This window comes from Balearica regulorum, chromosome 1 (genome assembly GCF_011004875.1).
Source record: "Balearica regulorum gibbericeps isolate bBalReg1 chromosome 1, bBalReg1.pri, whole genome shotgun sequence".
Taxonomy (NCBI): Eukaryota; Metazoa; Chordata; class Aves; order Gruiformes; family Gruidae; genus Balearica; species Balearica regulorum.
The window spans coordinates 83,852,587-83,870,345 of NC_046184.1; the positions used below are offsets into that span (position 1 = coordinate 83,852,587).

General features: G+C 45.4%; 1 protein-coding gene across 1 annotated transcript in view; it reads right to left on the reverse strand.

The window, feature by feature from the left end:
- The window catches only part of LOC104636515 (alpha-2-macroglobulin-like protein 1), a 34,585-nt gene that overhangs the window by 13,113 nt on the left and 3,713 nt on the right, over window positions 1-17,759 (reverse strand). The window contains exons 6-27 of the mRNA XM_010303697.2: window positions 17,709-17,729; window positions 17,023-17,182; window positions 16,342-16,426; window positions 15,853-15,967; window positions 14,445-14,553; window positions 13,490-13,599; window positions 12,530-12,694; window positions 11,050-11,283; window positions 10,112-10,175; window positions 9,472-9,617; window positions 8,784-8,930; window positions 7,440-7,613; window positions 5,796-5,901; window positions 5,145-5,253; window positions 4,825-5,050; window positions 4,498-4,624; window positions 4,232-4,353; window positions 4,004-4,055; window positions 3,599-3,682; window positions 2,854-3,030; window positions 1,539-1,620; window positions 1,285-1,441 (exon numbers count right to left, since the gene is read on the reverse strand). Of these exons, the coding sequence (XP_010301999.2) occupies window positions 1,285-1,441; window positions 1,539-1,620; window positions 2,854-3,030; window positions 3,599-3,682; window positions 4,004-4,055; window positions 4,232-4,353; window positions 4,498-4,624; window positions 4,825-5,050; window positions 5,145-5,253; window positions 5,796-5,901; window positions 7,440-7,613; window positions 8,784-8,930; window positions 9,472-9,617; window positions 10,112-10,175; window positions 11,050-11,283; window positions 12,530-12,694; window positions 13,490-13,599; window positions 14,445-14,553; window positions 15,853-15,967; window positions 16,342-16,426; window positions 17,023-17,182; window positions 17,709-17,729 (2,772 nt within the window). The remainder of the gene's footprint in view (window positions 1-1,284; window positions 1,442-1,538; window positions 1,621-2,853; window positions 3,031-3,598; window positions 3,683-4,003; window positions 4,056-4,231; window positions 4,354-4,497; window positions 4,625-4,824; window positions 5,051-5,144; window positions 5,254-5,795; window positions 5,902-7,439; window positions 7,614-8,783; window positions 8,931-9,471; window positions 9,618-10,111; window positions 10,176-11,049; window positions 11,284-12,529; window positions 12,695-13,489; window positions 13,600-14,444; window positions 14,554-15,852; window positions 15,968-16,341; window positions 16,427-17,022; window positions 17,183-17,708; window positions 17,730-17,759) is intronic.

Below are 17,759 nucleotides of genomic sequence, written 5' to 3' on the forward strand. Positions count from 1 at the left end.
GCATTCTTGGACATGTGGGCACTGAAGGAAAGCACTCCAGGCTCACTCACTGAATATCGTGAAAGTCTGGTGTTGAGGGTAGCCTCAGAGCCATACTGTGCATACAGCCTAGGCATACTTTCTTGTAGAAGGGCATGGAGCAAACTGTTAAGATATTTATTTTATTAAATATGTTACAACTGGACACTTGAACAAAGTTTTTATGATGCAGGATTTGCATACAAGAAGCAATGCAAGTTTACATATAATTTAGCTGACTGTGAGGACCTACAGGTTAATACGGGCAAACAGGCTCACAGGAGCCTTTTGTCCCATCAGAGGACATTCATTCTTGGGGAAGTTCTACTTGCATCCTCAGACATGAGACAAGACATCTAAAATGAAGGGGGAAATTTGGGCTGAGATGCTGAGAAGCATCATCACACTAAATAGCTGTAGTGTAAGGGAGTTTGGGGGGGAGCAAAACCTATTCCAGAAAGTTCTGTTCAAATAGAAAGCCTAAGCTGAGAAATTAATGAAAGTCAGACCAGGATGAACAGCCTACATGTACACTCTGGTTTTTACTGCATCCAAATTTTAAGAAAAATAGTGTAACCCTTTGCTTTGCTAAAATAGCAGCCTGCTTTCTTTCATAAACCTACCTTGTATTTCATATGGGTGACTTTGCAATCTGACCAGTCTGCATTATTCTTACCTTTACAAAGACAATGAACCAAAGTATTGCCATACTACATGCACGTTGTTTGATATCTGAGCAGTGGGGCATGTTTACCAGGAGTTTGGTGCATTTCCAGCTACATTGCAGGGATCATTTTGGGGATGCCAGGCTCCAGGAGAAGTCATACTTTTTGTGTGGTGGAGAGACAACTGTGTCTTCAGATAATCCCATATTAGAGCACATAGTCACGCTTATCTGGAGAGCATTGTGTGTCATAAAGCATGAGAAGAGGAAGAATCCAGACAGGGTATTCTAGACAAGCACTAAAATATAAAAAATATTTCTCCCTGTGCCCTTGAAGTGCCTTGGCATAATTAGCCATGGTGCCTTTTGGCTAAAGTAAAAATGAAGAAAGCCTAGCAGAGATTAAAACCTCACATAGAGGAAATAAATGCCTGCTGGTTTAGGCCACGCTTTTTCATTCTGCTCTGGGAAGCTGCCTTGGCTGTGCTAGACCATGGGGATATTGCTTTGTGCTACCGTGCACAATGGAAGAGCCTGGGGAAGCAATCCTGTGTCCCACATTATGTTCCTCCTGCTCCCACTCACATGTCTGGCAGCCATACCTTCAAGTCATTGTTGAAGAGCTTCCCCACACCCTGGAAGCAGCCACTGGGCAGCTGATGCTTCTGCAGCCAGAGCAGAGCGTTGTGCACATGATCCTTATTGATGTAAATGTAAGAGCTGGCTTGTCCAAAGGACCTGGCTACAAAAGCTGTCAGCCTGTGGGCAGAGCACAGAGGAATCCCATGTCGCAGCCAGGAGCTAAACCAGCAAGAACAATAGGTTTGGGATGACAGTACTGACTCTGGTCATTTACCATGTGTTTCCCTGGTTGTCAGCTTTCCCAAAGGCACTGTAGGAGCCATCATCATGTTTGTAGAGCAGCTGACGCTGGTAACCTATGAACACAGGTGTCAGGACACAACTCTCATTGTGAGGGCCTGTAGCATCTCAAACTGTATCTCTGCTGTGGGAAGAAGGCTTTGTCTCTTGCTGTGGCAAGACACTTCACCAGGTCCTACAGCCAGAGACACTGAGGCAAACCTACCACCCCACAATTCCCCTTGCATCCCACAGCATCGCCACGACAGGAAGCATCACTGAAGTGCACCACGTGACTGCTCTATGTTACTAGAGCTGCTATGTGCAAGTACTGGGGGTATCTGCCCTAATGTTTTGTGAAATGGTGACATGCTCACATGCCTTATGTCTCCCCGTGCCCCGGGAAACTCTCACTTGCTGTGAATAAAAAGAGCTGTAGGAGTAAGGAGAAAGGCTTTTACTAGAGGGGACCAATATGAAACCCTGTTTGCTTTTCAGCACTTCTGCTAGCCCTGTTGGGACTCAAGAAAGCGCTTTTTATGGGACATACAGAAAGCGACAAGGCCATGCCTTTAAGCTCAGAGGGCAGAATGCTGTTTGCATCAGTTTGCTCTTCCTCCACCCTCCCCACAGCCTCGCTGTTCAGCTTCCACCTTGCCCCTCTGCTGCTGCCATTCTCTTGAGTATACCCCCCTCTCCCAGACATCTGTCCTAACTCACGGTACAGGAGAGAAATGAGGAAGGAAAGGGAGTAAAATCCTATACATGGGTGGCTGCTGAGCTTGCAGCATAGCAGGATAAGGAGACTGCCAGGCTGGAATGTGAGGTACATTGCAAAATGAGACACAGACACTGGCACTGTATTAAATTCAGATTACATTGGACAGAGCTGACATGACCCCACAATACATGTCCTAAATCATGGGAAAACACTAAGCTACAAAATTCCTATCTATCCGCAAAGGCCATTCTTTATTCCAATTAATAGCTGATGCCCTGTTTCCACGAGGGACTTTGATCTGCCTTGGGCTGATAAGGGAACAAACCACAGGCATCACGTAATGATGGAGATCATTAATTACCCACACCCCTCTCAGAAAAGCAGGCTTAGTACCTCAATAGCAGGCAGAGACGGAAGTCCTGCTTCTTCAGAAACACACTTTTCCTCCCATGAGACTTGTCTACTATTCTATGTGATATCTTCCTTTGTCACAGCTCTGGCGGTGCTCCCACTCCTGCCCTGCACCTCCCCACCAGACCAGTGCCCCACACCTTCATTTTGCAGCAAAAGGAAGAAGGACAATGTTTACCTGTTCTCAGGAATTTCAGTGCTTTATTTTCAATTTCTGGGTCCAGTTGTTTAGTCTTGTTCAAGTACTGGAGTATGAAGATGTTTGGTGCAAACTGAACCATGTTCTGTTCGCCACAGCCAAAGGGCATCTCTAGCAGCTGGTCTAAATTTTGAAGTGCTGGGCCCATGATGTCCCCTTATGTTTGAGGTGGAGGGGCAGGAGAAAAGAAAAACACAGACATTCAGCAGTATGAAATGAAGGGACTGTTGCCTTCTCAAAACTCTACTGGGATCCTGGAAAACAGCCAGCCTCTCACTGAACAGAGATGATTAAGATTTCTGCTGACCCCTCCTAGATTAGGCCAGCACAGAAAGGGAAGAGGTCATGGTTCTGGGAGGAGGGAAGGAATGCAAAGATGAGGGGATCTGAAGAAAGGTGAAGACAGCTATCAATCCTGAGTGGGTACCAAAGAGAGAAAAGAATTATAGAGACAAACTAGGTGGAAATCTGCAGGGATAGTTTTGGTTCAGTGAGGTGGATGGCAATGACAGACATCAGAGGAGACACCCCCGCCACTTGGGGATCACCCAGGATCATTCCTTATAAAAGGAATAAATATTGCAAAAGATTACTTGATCTGCATTTCTGAGGCCAACATCACACCCCTTACAGTTTATCTCATGAGGAACTGGGTTGATGCATCGTTAAAGCATTGTGGAAACTCTTCCACTGGGGACCCAAGAGCAGGGAAAGCCTTTCTCACCAATCACAGAGAAACTGGCTCGGCCAGATCCCTCCAGCACTTCTGCAGGCAGCATCAGGGAGAACTCTTCAGAGACAGTGTTATCTGAGGAAGGCAGAACCCAGAAATTTATCCCACGGAAGAAAAATCACACAGAAGTGTAACATCCCAAGCAGACCCAGGTGAGGCTCAGTGTGATGTTGAGTCACAGCAGCTGAGACTTGCAAACAAATGCCTCATTACAGGAAACTTTGTCAGGTAGAAGACAGACATGGACTAGCTATAGTAGTTGTTCTTCCAGGCAGGGAAAGTGCCACCAGCGCTTGCTCTCTGACAAATTCTCCCCACCTCTGGGTACTTGCAGTAGCCCTGTCCCTTCTATCCTGCTCTCATGATCAATAGCAGTCAGGGATTTTTGTCCCGTACCTGTAGTACAGAGAAAGGCATTTTGGGTCTTCTCTTGTAGGACACCTCCTGGCTGCAGATGGAGAAAGAGTAGTTCATACAGGGAAAGCAGGAAAGGAAGTCACCATGCCTCAGCAGGCCTGTCTGCTTCCAAGAAGATAGGGCTAAACTTCCTCTTAGCATCTTGATAACTGCCTCAGGGGATGATCTGCTGCTTCCAAGTGTTCTCCACCCTGAGGTCTGACTAACCTTCACAAGTAGAGGTTTTATCACCGTGTCTCTCTCCCCTTGCAAAGGTGTCGCAGCAATCCTGTTGTAACACAGATCGTGTGAATCTTCTGCCATGCTGCTCACAGTGACATTCACTTTGCCTGCAAGGAGCACAGGGGCACATCACTGAACACTTGCAGCAGACAGCTGTATGTACCAACATTGGGACCAGACATGCAGAGGCAGGCAAATTCAACCCCTCCCACCTCCCACTAGCTGCCACTCATCCCACTGCTCAACCTCACCCAGCCTGGTGGCTATTACGTTCCACTCAAAGGTTTTTGCTTCGTTGGCACAGAGGCAGCTGGTGAACCGGCAGTCTGGACAGGTATCCAGCTTTAGTTCTGGGGTCTCTGTGAGAGTGGTGCGCACCTGAGTGTGGTGTACAAGCACACATTGGCATAATGTTAGCACCAAGCACTGCACAAAGGAACAAACACCATGGGTCACAAAGTGCAAGGCTGTGCTTTGTGCCCCCAATGCCAGTATCTAGGGCTCCTGAGAAGCTCATAGCTTGCCTTTGAGCTCAAGTTTTTGCTCTGACAGAGGTTTGTTATTGGGGAAATACTCACCTGGATACAGTCCTTGAGGTAGTTGAAGACAGTGGCTTTTATGCTGAAAGTCTCTCCTTGGATCACAGAGTACGGCAGTGACAGATCTACAAAGAAAGGCTGGAAGACCCTAAGAGTGGTCAGAGGAGAGAACCCAAAGCCAGTATCAGCAACACAGAAGGTGTTGGCATTCCATTCTGTGATGGTGTCAGGTACAGCAACCTGGACAGATGCTTGCCCATCATCCCTACAGCAGGAAGAGGGAGAGGAGAACTTGCTTAGAAGCAGTTAGAAGCCTCCAGAGGTCTCTTTGAGGAAGGCAGGTAGAGGCTGTTACCAACCCGACAGAGACCAAATCCCAAATCCAGGTCTCTGGGAAAAGCGTCCGTGGTTTTGGCTTCCTCATGTTACTAGAGTGAGGTGCAGAATCACTATGGTCAACACGATTTTCTGCAGATAAGCAAACAATACCTCAGAAAACAGCATGTGTATCTCCAGGTGAAATTAGTTCTTCATTCACAGGCAATCTAACACACACTGTAAATGCTTTGTGACACAGAACAAGAGTGGACAGGATTGGCTTTTCAGTGAGGATCTGACACAGTGTATCTTTGAGGAACACAGCTTTAGGGAGACAGCCTTGGGTGAAGTTTAGCCTGATAGATCCAACAAGTTTGGTCTGGATCCAGGGGGAGACAGCATACTCAAATGGAATTGCACTCTTAAATAATATGTGAAAGTGCTGGTGAAGAGCATACTACATTTCCTGTGAAGGGCACAGAACACAGGGACAGCCAATAAAGCGTAGATATTTGAGCTTTTATCTGTGATTTATAAATCAGGTCCATTGAACTGGACACAAGCTTCATTCCTCTCATATACAAACAAGAAACACAGCAGCTGGAAGCAAGAACCACAGTCACAGCTGCAGGCTGGCCAGAACTGAGAGAAGGGCCTCTTCAGTCAAGGAGATGTACATGTCCGTTCCTTACCAAGAAGGATGTCTTTTCCAGGATACTTCTTTTTCTCAAAGCCTGGTTGCATACAGGAAACTGGCTTCTTGATTCTCATATTGGTTAATATTTTCATGCGCAATAGCTGGGAAAACAGTGAAGAGAGTAAATCAGTGACAAATAAAAGGGAACAAGGAATGTTGAAAATATCTCATGATAGTGGGTATCATAAGGGGGCTGGTGATAGCTGAAATATTTTTAAATGCTGCTTGTTTATATACATATGCATAGACTTACAGGCTTAGACTCTGGCCAATGCATGAAGAATGAAAAACAGCTTCTGAGCAATACTGGGGCCAATTATTACCTCTCATAAAAGTAAATTTCAACTTCACATGCCTAACTCCTCTAACAATGAGCCAGAGTCAAACACCACATATCCCATGAAAAACTTAAGGGAAAAAAAAAAAATCCAAGCTTTGAATCTCTGCACAATTTTGAAATGGAAAGATCTGACTGGTTTTTCACACAAAACTATTCTTAACAGTCCTGGCTTAGAAAACTTGATGGGGAACTCAGTCACAACTTAGTATGGATTCTGCTTTTGTCTGAATGAGACTCAGACTCTCAGAGCTTTTGCTTTGCAAGGTGGGAATGTTGGACTGAATGCTCCCTCATGTGCATGGAGAAGAAGACATCATCACACCAAAAGAACACATTTGATCCTGTGAGCAATCCTTGCTTTGATTTAATGATCTGCAAGTCACTGACAACTCTTCTTTCCTGAAGTGTCAAAACTCTTCACGGAGAGTATGGGTCCTCACTCTCTCTGTGGAGGCTGCGCATGCCTGTGGATTTAGTCATCTGTTACAGGGTCACTAATAAATGAGATATAGTAGCATCTCCTTTAACTAGCATCCAACATAATCTAGGAGTAAGTATCTAGAAGACAGCAGCGTACCATGCCTTTGGAGGCAATCAGGATCTGTATTTGTAAGGAAGAGTTCTGTCAGCCTGAGAAGCCCATGCAACTCAGACTACATTTTGGGTTGTTTTCAGTGTGCTGTTACCTTCTCCTATTTTGAGGTGCTTTTACTTGCATATATTTCTTTAAACAGCATTCTGTCAGAAGCAGCACCACTGGGGTTTCAGTTAGCAGATATGTTGTTAATCTTTTTCCGGCTATTGTGCTTGTTAGTAGATTAGCTTCTTTTGTCATTTGTCTTGACAGTTAGCTATAAAGTCAAATTGTGAAGGACTTCTTTTTATTAAAACTGCTTTGAGGAGAAGTAATAAGAGACTCAATGAAACACGGAGTAAAGGAGTTTGCAAATAAAATAATAGCCAAACGGTGATTGGTCAAAACATGATGAGGTCCTCAGGTCTTACTGGGATATTCTTGCCACTCCCTCTTTGTAGATATGGTAGCCTAAACTAAGTTTATTCATTTTTTACACTGTCTTTCTCTAATCAAATGGTTTGCACTATGCTTACTTGTAAGTTTATTTTTCCCCATAGTCCCCAAATTAGTGTGGCCACACAGATGGACAAGGCACAGATGACTTGTAGCAATGAAAGTCAGGTCAGCTGAAGTTTGCTAAGAGTAAATTCTTGTAGGCATTCCAGATTGCATACTGGCAACTGCTGGCTCAGGAAAAGTTTTGTACAAGTGTAAAGACTCACCTTAAACAAATTAAAGACATCACCATCACTTTGGTACCATGGTGCTCCCATCTGAGTCTTTTTGTGGAGACTGGACTGCTGTGGCAAGCAAGGGTATGCCTCAAAGTCTTCCAAGTGATAAGGGAACCCTCGTCCTCCAATTATAAAGCTGTCATCAAAGACCTTCTCATACAGCTGCAATGGAAAAAATAGAGGTCTTCATAAGGAACTGGCCAATGAGCATGAATATGGGTCAAATATTTGGATTGTAGCCCTGTATTATACTTTGTAAAGCTTTGCAGTTGAGGAAGTTGGCACTGGCCCAGCTTATACTAAATGACATGAAGCCCAAGGAGTGGATGTAAGCATGTAGCTTTTAGTCTGCAGACTTTCATCTCTGACAGTTCAAGCTTTTTAACTCTAGGGTGAAAGATGAGGATAAAATGCATGATTCAGTTTGAGCACAAGCCATTGGCACATCTGACTTACATATTTAATGATCGCTACTTTATATACCTGTTAGTACATGATGCAAGTGTTCTGCCCTAGAAGAGCATCCCCGTAAAATGCAACACCAGATCACACTCTGGGTCCTATCTACAGGTGCAGCAAGTCCCCCTGGATTTGATGAAGCTTCCTTGTAACAGGCTGGCCTGCTATAACCCAGCTTACAACTTTGCCTGAGGTATATGTATGTGTATTATCTCTGATATACATTGTGACATTATGTTAGGATTTTCAATTCTTGCAGGATTTTTGTTCTAAGTCTTAAATTCATTCCTCTGAAACACACGACTGCTTTAAAGTAAGTTCCTTCTGCTTTAAGGTAAGTTCCTTCAAACCTTCTAGATTCTCAGAATGCACCTGGGTGCCGACAAAGTCCTGACCACTTTTCACCAGCCACTGTCTGCACTGGGTGCTGTCCCCTAGCTACTGTTTTCTAAAGAACTGCTCAGGTGCTCAGCCTGATCTGTCATATGGTTATAATTCAGCAATGTTTGGGGCAGAGGGATAGGAGGACCCTACTGGGACAGAATTCCATTTCAAAAGTTTAGTCTCACTGCCTGTTGGAAGATGGAAGAGCAGAGAGACAGGTGGATGTGAGGAAAGCTGCTAAGCACTGTCCCTCCAGGTGGAAAGCACCAGCATCTCTTTGGAGCTGCTCTCTCCACCACTCTCACAGTGCAGGGCTGATGCACGAGGAACATGATCACCACCTCAGAAGAGGCTGAGGAGGGGGATGCCAGGGCAGCCACCTAACACTGCAGCCATGTCCTGGGATGGACTTATGGGCTTCCTCCCACCAATGTGTGGAGACAGAAGGCAGGCAGACGTTAGGGGCTGATCACTGCAGGCTGCACTCACTGTGTCTGCCGTTAGGGTATTATTATTCTTCAGGAGAACACTCTTGTCAACAGCTTGGACAGAGCACAAGGACCCTGGAGCAGCCTTGAGGTCCAGACTGACTTTTGATCCTGGAACTTCCTCTTTGTGTGAGAAGTCCAGTGCCACCTGCAAAAGAAGACAGGGTCAGGGGGCTTAGCATTGGCGAGTGGGACCCTATGATGCTTAGATGTCTGGGCAGCAGAGGGAAAGACAGAGAATAAGGTAGGGAAGGGTGCTGAGATGCTGAGACAGGTCCTCCTGGAAACCCATCGGGAATGTTACAGTGTGTACAGAGCAGCCAGAATTTTCCTGCAACCACACATCCACCACCCTCTGAGAGAGAGCTAAGCAGGCTTCTCTCTGTTAGGGAGAACATGGGGGACAGCGTGTTCCAAAGTCAGTCATGGGGAATAGGGCAAGAAAACAGAGTTCAAGGGTGCCTGATTCACTCCTTGGGAAAGGCTTGCCCATCAGTGTTGGGCAGGGCAGACTAGGAATTCAGGGAAGAAGGAAGTTACCTGTTTTGTTTCCCAGCCAAAAAAAGTGGGTATCTGTTTAGGCATGTATCCAGCTTACACCACTTGGCTGAGAAAAAAAAACAGGTCCAGGAACCACAGCAGGCCAGAGCACATCAATGAAGCTATCGCGCTCGTGCATTTCTACTCACCTTGTGTCTAAAGCACTTTTCTACTTGAAACTCTTCCACATCAGCCACCACCTCTCCATCCAAGAAGACTGCATACAGTAGAAGCTTGATGTCAGGCAGGAAGTCATTGCCAATAGTCAGAGTCAATGAGAAGGAGCCCTGCAGATCTGCACAAGATAGCAGCAAGGAAGAGAGGGAAAGCATTTGATTGAATCAGCTCATTGGGGCAGGACACACAATAAGAATCAAAAGAGAGAATTTAATAATTTCTGCCTGCAGATAAGAACATCCCACAAATACCGTCATAGATTATCAACAGGATACTGGCTACTTCTTTGGCTCAAGTTTGGCAAAAATATTCCTTTTCCCTACTGCACCTGACATAAAAAGCAAGCTACACAAATTTTATATCTTCTCCAAAAGTACAAGCTATCAGCAAAGTCATAAGGTTGGATATTAGATCAATTAGACAAGGCAGCAGAAGGACAGTCACCTAGAAAGACACTGAACTGAGAGGAGATTGTGTTGGTCTAATGTGATGGACCACCACTAAGAACTCAGATCCACCTGTGGATAAGAATAACACCTGCAGAGATTGTCACTGAACAGTGGTCACTGTTTCTGCGGTGTGTTATGAGGCACTTCATGCATTTCTACTCACTCTCATGCTGGATAATTGGCACCTGCTTCTCTCCACTGAAAAGGATCTTGCCTTTTGCTATCACCTGAAGAACAAAGAGAAGAGCCATTCAGGGGCCTGGATTCTGACAGCATGAGGAGACTGGGAAAAGAACAAGAGAAGGGAGAAGGATGACTGACAGATGTTGTCACAGAAGCTCCTCTGGCAGGATATGACCCAAAGAGCTCTGCAGCAGAGATGGTGATAGCATAGCTAGGAAGGGATTTGAGAGGTGTTGGTTAGGCAATGGGAAGACATAGCTGCTTGCAAAGCCAGAGGTACAGCTGAAGCTAAGAGCAGCTCTTAAGCCCCAGTGAACTCTGATCTTCACATTACAAAGATACAGCACTTTTTGACTGCAAGAATGAGCCCAGTTCAGTAACCAAGACACTCATGACATCTCAGCTAGATTGTACTCACGCTTTTGCTTTGGACTCACTTTCTTGAGAGTGGACTTCATCAAAACATGATTACATATCTCTGGAGTGCATCAAAACCCTGTGCATTTTTTCCTGTAAATATGCAGGCCAGGAGAGGTCAGCTGCCCCAGACATTGACTCTTAGTTCACAGACAGGTTGTCCCAGACCCACATGGAAATCTGGGGCAAACCTGCTGGACAGAAACCAAGATAGTCTTCCACTGCCACCCATGTGAACATAATAGAAAGTAGGATAAATGGCAGGCATCTATCACCCAAGCTATGTCAAGACACTCCTTACAAACCAAAGCAGCTGGGGGGTAGAAGCAGGTCCAGGAACTGGAAAACAGGAGGAAGTTTGGGCAGAACAACTCACAAACTGACTTATACTGGCCTGGGAGTAGCTTACCCTTTCCTGTGAGTATCTATGTGCTGTGTGAAAAGGGTAAAATGCCAGTAAGCATAATCTTGGCCTGAGATTCAGCTGTCTTCTGTGCTCACCAAATAGTAGAAATCAATGTGTTCTGCTTCAGAGCTGAATTTATTCCGGTCAAGAATATAATCCACTTGCACTTCCTGCTCTTGATCACAGGGCATCACATTATTCCTGGCCTTGATCTCAAGGAAGCTGTTGCTCTCAGAATAGAAAGACTTCAGCCAGTGAAAGCTATCCTCAACTCCTGGGTAACTTTCAGAAGAATCTTGCTCATCGTCATTTCCAAGGTTGTAGGTACCCTTCAGAGCACAAAAACATGTGTTGGCAATCAGTATCAAGTAATACAAGGGAGCTTGTACACCTGCTGAAAACACTCAGTTATTACCTGAGCTGATGGCAGACCACAGATCTGTATGCTTAAAATATTCTTTTGTTTAAATGTAATTTTAAAGTCTCTCATGAGACTTTCTCTTACAAAGTTTTAGCAAAAATCTAAGTCTAGTAGATTTGCCCACAATCTCATTTTTCCTCTTTTATCTTCCCATGGGGACACACCCCACACCAGACTTTAACCCCAGTACAGCACCCCTGTTTTCGGTTTGTGTTTCTGGTCAGATGCCCTGAAGCACAGCAGACACCAAAACAGCTTTTGTATGGTAAAGCTCTACTTCTCTGCAAATAATTTAGGGCTCTATGGACAATAGTCATGGGCCTAGGAACAAGAACAAGAGCCTGTCCCCAGGCTCACTGAGGACAGAAATCTACCTCCTAGATTACAGAATCTCTGATCCTCAAATCCTACCCAAACAAAATTAGGGAACCTCACTCTGGATAGACAGGGGTCTCAGGGAAAAATGTCCAGAACAATAGTTGCAGTCTCTGAGAAATGAATGGCAACAGGAGAAAGTACTGCTTGGGCATGAATCCCACATCAGCTGCAGGAATGCAGGTAGTGGGAAGATGAGTGTACTGCCAGGATGGTAACAACAAGCTCCAGGTGTGGGATCAGAAGTTGTGAGGAGAAGAAGCCAAGTGCTTCAAGACCTGGTATTCAAAGTGAGGTCAAGAGCTGCTACCTGGCAAGCTGAGCCTGGGCAAGCTATGTGCTGCTGCGGGGCAAGGGCAGCCACTGGAAGTGGAGTTCAACAGGGACAGGTGTCAACTGCCAGTTCTGCTGAGCCACCTCCAACATATCCTAGAGTGGAGAAGGGGAGATTTCCTCCAAGGAAGTATTCAGAATAACAGATGTTTTTAACAGAGTCAAAGGAAGATAAGGCCAGAGGGGTTGGCGGGAGGGGTACAAAAAATTAGGGTTGTGCTTCAGATCAGGACAGCAGAGCACCTTTGGTGACCATGTGGCTCAACAGTTGCAGCACAGCCTCCAGTTTCCAGATGGCACTGGAGAGTAAAGATGCTTTCACAGACAGTCAAATGAGATCAGAAGCCAGAGGATGGTGCTCCAAAACCTCAGATTTTTTCCACTTTCTATCCCTTTCCTCAGTCTACCTTCACTTTATCCTCCTTTTTTCTTTGGCTGATGCTCACCTTCAGAGAAACCAGCGTGCCATTCCAGCTGGTGGTATCCAATGAAAAGTGGACTTCCCCATTCTCATCTGTGAGGAATGACAGGTGTGTCTCCTCATCGTTGACATCAACTGTTAGGTAGACCGTTTCATTTCTGAGGGGAGACTCGTTACTGTGGCAGAACATCTGCAGGGAAGGAGATGAAGTTAATACCCCATTCTGCCACACTCCAAGGCACTGCCAGTGCTTAATATTGTTTCCACCACTGGGTTTCCTCAACCCATCTAGCTTTCAGACAGGTTGGAAGGATCCAAATAAAATGTGACAAATACACAAAACCAACAATGTGCGGCTCTTCGGGACTAGAAATAAACAGTAGTGCAGCCAAATGAGACACCTATACTGAGGGGGGGGGAAGGTGATTTCCTCAGATCCTGAGCTTTTTCTTGGACAATGCTGTAGGATCCTTGATGATGAGAAACAGTCTTGTCTCCAGCAACTTAACTCTTGCTGTTTCTTGTCCTTCTTCATGCTGGGGTTAGTAGTGGCCCAGATGAAAGTGTTTCTAGGCCCTGTAGGACAGCAGTCCTAGCATCACCCAGGGAATTTGACTTATAAATGACTGCCAGTGAACTGATATGCAAGGCTTCAGTGATTTCTGCCAAGTTACCAGGAATATTTGTCCAAAGGGAATGTTATTTCCCTGTCGACCCCACCCCTGTTCCATATGCCTTTTATTGCACAGACTAGTTTCAGGAGCTACTCCTGGGGAAGCCTCAAGAGACTGCAGCTGGCCCTAAAATTCCTGACCAGGGAATAGACTAGGTTAGGATGGGGAGAAGAAATTGCTCCTACAGGACGCTTCACTCATAGTTGCTGGGTAGCAGCAGACCAGCACATACTTTCCTGGAGATTGTTGCTTTCTGCCTACAGAAGATTAGACCTATGATGTGTACCAGAGAAGGGATCCACGGGTGTTACCTTCCCTGTGTATGGTAGTCCACGTTTGTAGAATGGATGGATGTTGATAAACTCTATAGACTTCATTCTTGTCGCAATAGGAATTCCAGAAATTTCCTTAGTCTCTACTCCTGGGTGGAGAGATAAGAAATCTGTTAAACCCTAGCAGTGCTCTCAGGGAAGCAGAAGACAAGAAGATGTTTCAACATCCTACAACACACCTACAACATCTACAACCTCTAAATTTAGGAAAGAAAATGCATTCTTCTAGAATATGATTCACTCCACCTTTCTGGGGCCTCTGCTTCATGACATGATGCATTGTACACTATAATTACTTATTTCTCTTTTTGAAGATAAAGAGAAACTAGAAGACTGTTTAGTTACAGACAGCTACACTATAGATGCCTAAAAGTGTCCTGAAGGACCCCACCCACAGTGTGACAGTTTGAACAATGGACACATCCAGCTGCCAGAGCTAGGTGCACATTAACACTGATATTTAAAACTTATCTCCTTATACTCAATATTGTGTCAGACTAAAAGTGAGCAGAATGGGATTCCTGACAGCAGGAGTGTGCATAAGCAGTCCTGCCTGAGGCTTAGGAAAAGAGAGGACAAGAGACTGTGGGTAGGGGCTACCTGTTAGGATGGTGCACTACAATTACCAAGGACTGCAAGGGCTTGTTGCAGACTTTTCCATGGCTAGCAAGGGCTTTGCAACTGGCTGAGGAACACCTTGGTGTCCAGGCAATCACTAAAAAGTTATATATGTGCTAGTGGAGATGAAGGGTGGAAAGAATTAGGAAATCTGGTAATAATACATGGAAGAGGTACTAGAATAGATATCATCATCATGCCAGAAGACTTGGAAACCCTCAAGTTACTTTTTCAAAAGGAATTCAACTGCCACAGAAAGGCCAAAACCAAAGAAGTTGCCTGCAAGGAAGAGATTGCTTCACATATTCTCCAGTACCTGTTCCATCTTCCACCATTTCTCCTATCACAATTATGTAGCTGTTAGTTTCATTTAATTCCAGAGTCTCTGTCTTCACTGTAAAAGTAGTGCAGCCATCCTTGTTTGTCTGCAGAAAAAGAGATATAAACAGAGGGAAAGAGCATGGTGTGGAGGAAGACAAACTATTCCACAGATGCTGGGCAATCCTAAAGAAGTATTTCCAAATACTTGTGGAACAGAGGAAGCTCAAAAACTTGTAACTGCAGAAACCCACCATGGGTACCTTAGGCAGAGAAGGAAATCGACATGCTTGGATTAAAGAGTCACCAAAAAAGTGACACAAAATAGTGCTTCAGGCAAATCACATAAGGGTTAATTATGTTACAGACAAACTCAGGGGACTGTATTAAACCCAGATCCTGCAGCTGAAAGAGCATGAGTGTCTTTACCTGAGCTAAAGACCACCTCCTCCGTAAAACTATATGGCCCTGATGAATAAAGCCTGACAGTGTGGCTTTCCAGTCAAGCCCATCTCTGTGATGTGGCCATGTTAAACAAAGGCATCCAGCCTGTTACAGATTGCAAGAGCTTTGCCAAGCATGAAGGCAGAGACTAGGTATAGCCAGTCTGCCAGAGAGGGGAGGTGGACAAAGTGGTTTTAGTCATGCCTGTTAAGTTCTGCACAGAACCTTGCAGGGCCTCTTACATGCCATGTGAGAGGGAGCTGGCATTCAGTTGCTGTTTTGCACAGCTAAGACTGTACAGCGTTCCAGCTGGAGATATTTTGCTACTGCGTGCATTTTAATAGATGCACAGATCCAGCTGGACTTTTACAGTTTGGCTTGTTGCTGACTGGTCTGACATTTAGAAATATTTTCTTGTGACTTTCAGGCTGAAAGAGCTGCATCTGAAAGCCATGGGAACAACCAAGTGTGGAGCTTAAGCACAAATGTATAATGAACACAAATGTGCAGAAAGTGTAACCAGCACTGGACATAATCTCGGACAGGAAACTATCAAGCATAAGATGATCCATTAACTGCATGGATACAGCAAGAAAGAGGGCATTAAGCCACAGCCCATCTGATGCTCTGATAGCCTGTTCATTGGTGGGAGCGGTCACAGGACAGAACAGATCAGTGATCTGAGTGCATACAATATGATACAGAGGCTTGGGAAAGACCCCAGGCATCATTACTTACACAGAGCTTACACCTTCTCCTGAAACACTGAGTCAGATATGGGCAGCTAGAGCAGTAATTCAAGTCACAAGAAGAGGAATCAATGGTCTGGTAAGGTTTAAGCAAGTGGGAAGACACCATACTAAACAGGTTGGTGCGCATCAGAGGTGCATCAAGGCAGGTTAAGGTGACAGACGTACATTTCCAGCAGGTTATACTTTCCACTCTCCTATTTGTTCACCTACCCAGCTGTTTTGCTTCCTCGTCTCAGTAGAACTTGATAAATTGCCTTCCGAGAACTGGGATAATGTGATAAAAGTAATACCTATTTTCCCTTGAACGGGCTTCCCATAGGTATACCTGTGTCAAAGGGGAGAAACATTCACCTGAAGACTGGCCACTTCAGCAGAAATATTGATCCAGGCCACACACACACCCCCCCCCCCATCAGTGGGGAAGTGGAGCCTGGAAGAGCTTTGTATCTTGTTTGCTCAGGAACTTCAGCTCATCCCTTAAGATCAGTTTCCATCCCTCTCCACCACTGTACCCCACATCCTTAGTGTCTTTCAGCATCACAATAAGTGACCAGGTGTGAGAAGGAGCCCATTCCAGAGAGTGATCTGTCTTCCCCAACCACAGGGTAAAGCAAGAACATCATACTGGAAGTCACTTGGCTATGGGCAATCTGGAGGTGACTGTGGAGTCGAAGGCCAGAGATCACATCAGGTACTCACTTGCTACAGACCTTCAGCTGAAATTCTTCTTCCGCTGTAGTGATAAATGGAGGGTGCTCAATCTGTAATTCAATTTTTTTCAGCACTGCACAAAAGAGAGGAAGATAAGGATGGTGGAAAAAAAAGCAGTTCTAAGTATGGACATTGACTGTAAGTTTCTGTTACAGCTGTGGTCCAGATGCAGGGAAAGACAGTAATGTCCCAAGTTACTCATCACCATGCTGCAATAGGGGTTACTCCCTTCAGCCACGCCACCTTCTATTTGCTGCTACAGTTGCACATGGGACTGCTTTCTACTCCAACTCAGTCAAGCATGAGCATTGTAAATGGCACGGGGTTTTGTCCTTACCTGCATCACTGCAACTGAACGGGACTAAGACATGATGCCATTTCCTATTATAGCAGCTGACTGGAGCGGATAGTAAACCTAGCTTAGAAGAGGGTGGCAATGAGCAGCAGAAAGCACTCATTACAGGGCCCAGCCACAGTTAGAACGAGATGTTAGACCACAGCTTCTCCTTTGTACCCCATGCAGCTGCAGAACCTCCAGCCCAGCAGGAGATGTGTGCATAGACTCATCTGTCCCTGTCCCCAGTCTGCTGTTCTCCCAGGGCAAAAGGTCTGATGAACATGGCTGCTACCCACACTGCTTTCCCTTCACCTCTGTTGTCCAAGTCTCACCATATTCATCAACAGTGAAGGTTTTTTGAGCCATGTCTTGTTGCACTGAGATGGTATACTCCCCAAGGGGTGCTTCGGATGCCAGGGGGAAGGATAGATCCACAATGCCGTGTCTTGACTTTACATTCAGCCACTCAGCAATGCGGTTATATTCAGGATCCTGTTTGGGAAAGGACATGCAGAGCCACCAAGTCACACTGGGAGCATGGGTACCTGACAGGTCCAGCCACACTCAGGCACAAGAAGGCACCACAAGGGCTTACCCTTGCCCCAGTAGGACACCAGATCACCAGGCAAGATTCCTTCTCCTCTCTCCAGCATCCTTTTACTGAACTTTTGAATTGCAAAGGCTGCCAAGAACAGTAAAGCTACTAGGAAGACACCATAGCACTGTGGGAAGGAGAAGCCACTGTGCTGCATCTACTGAGCAGTTAGCCTTGTGCTCTGTGCACACAAGGTGTTGGGCAAAGTTTCATTACTGCCCTGCCTCTAGCTCAGCTATGTGCATCACAGAGGTGCTGGTTTGAATGAAGAACCCAGGCTGACCAGGTAGAAAAGACTTGAGATGAACCTGAACTATAACCATAACCTTATGAGATTACATTTGTGGCACAACTCTGTCCAGGAGTGAAAGGGCACAGTGAAAGAGACAGACATCTCCCTTTGGTCAGTTCTTTGTCACTTACCTCCAGCCATATCTGGGAATACTGTAAAAACAAGAGAAACAGAAGCTCAGT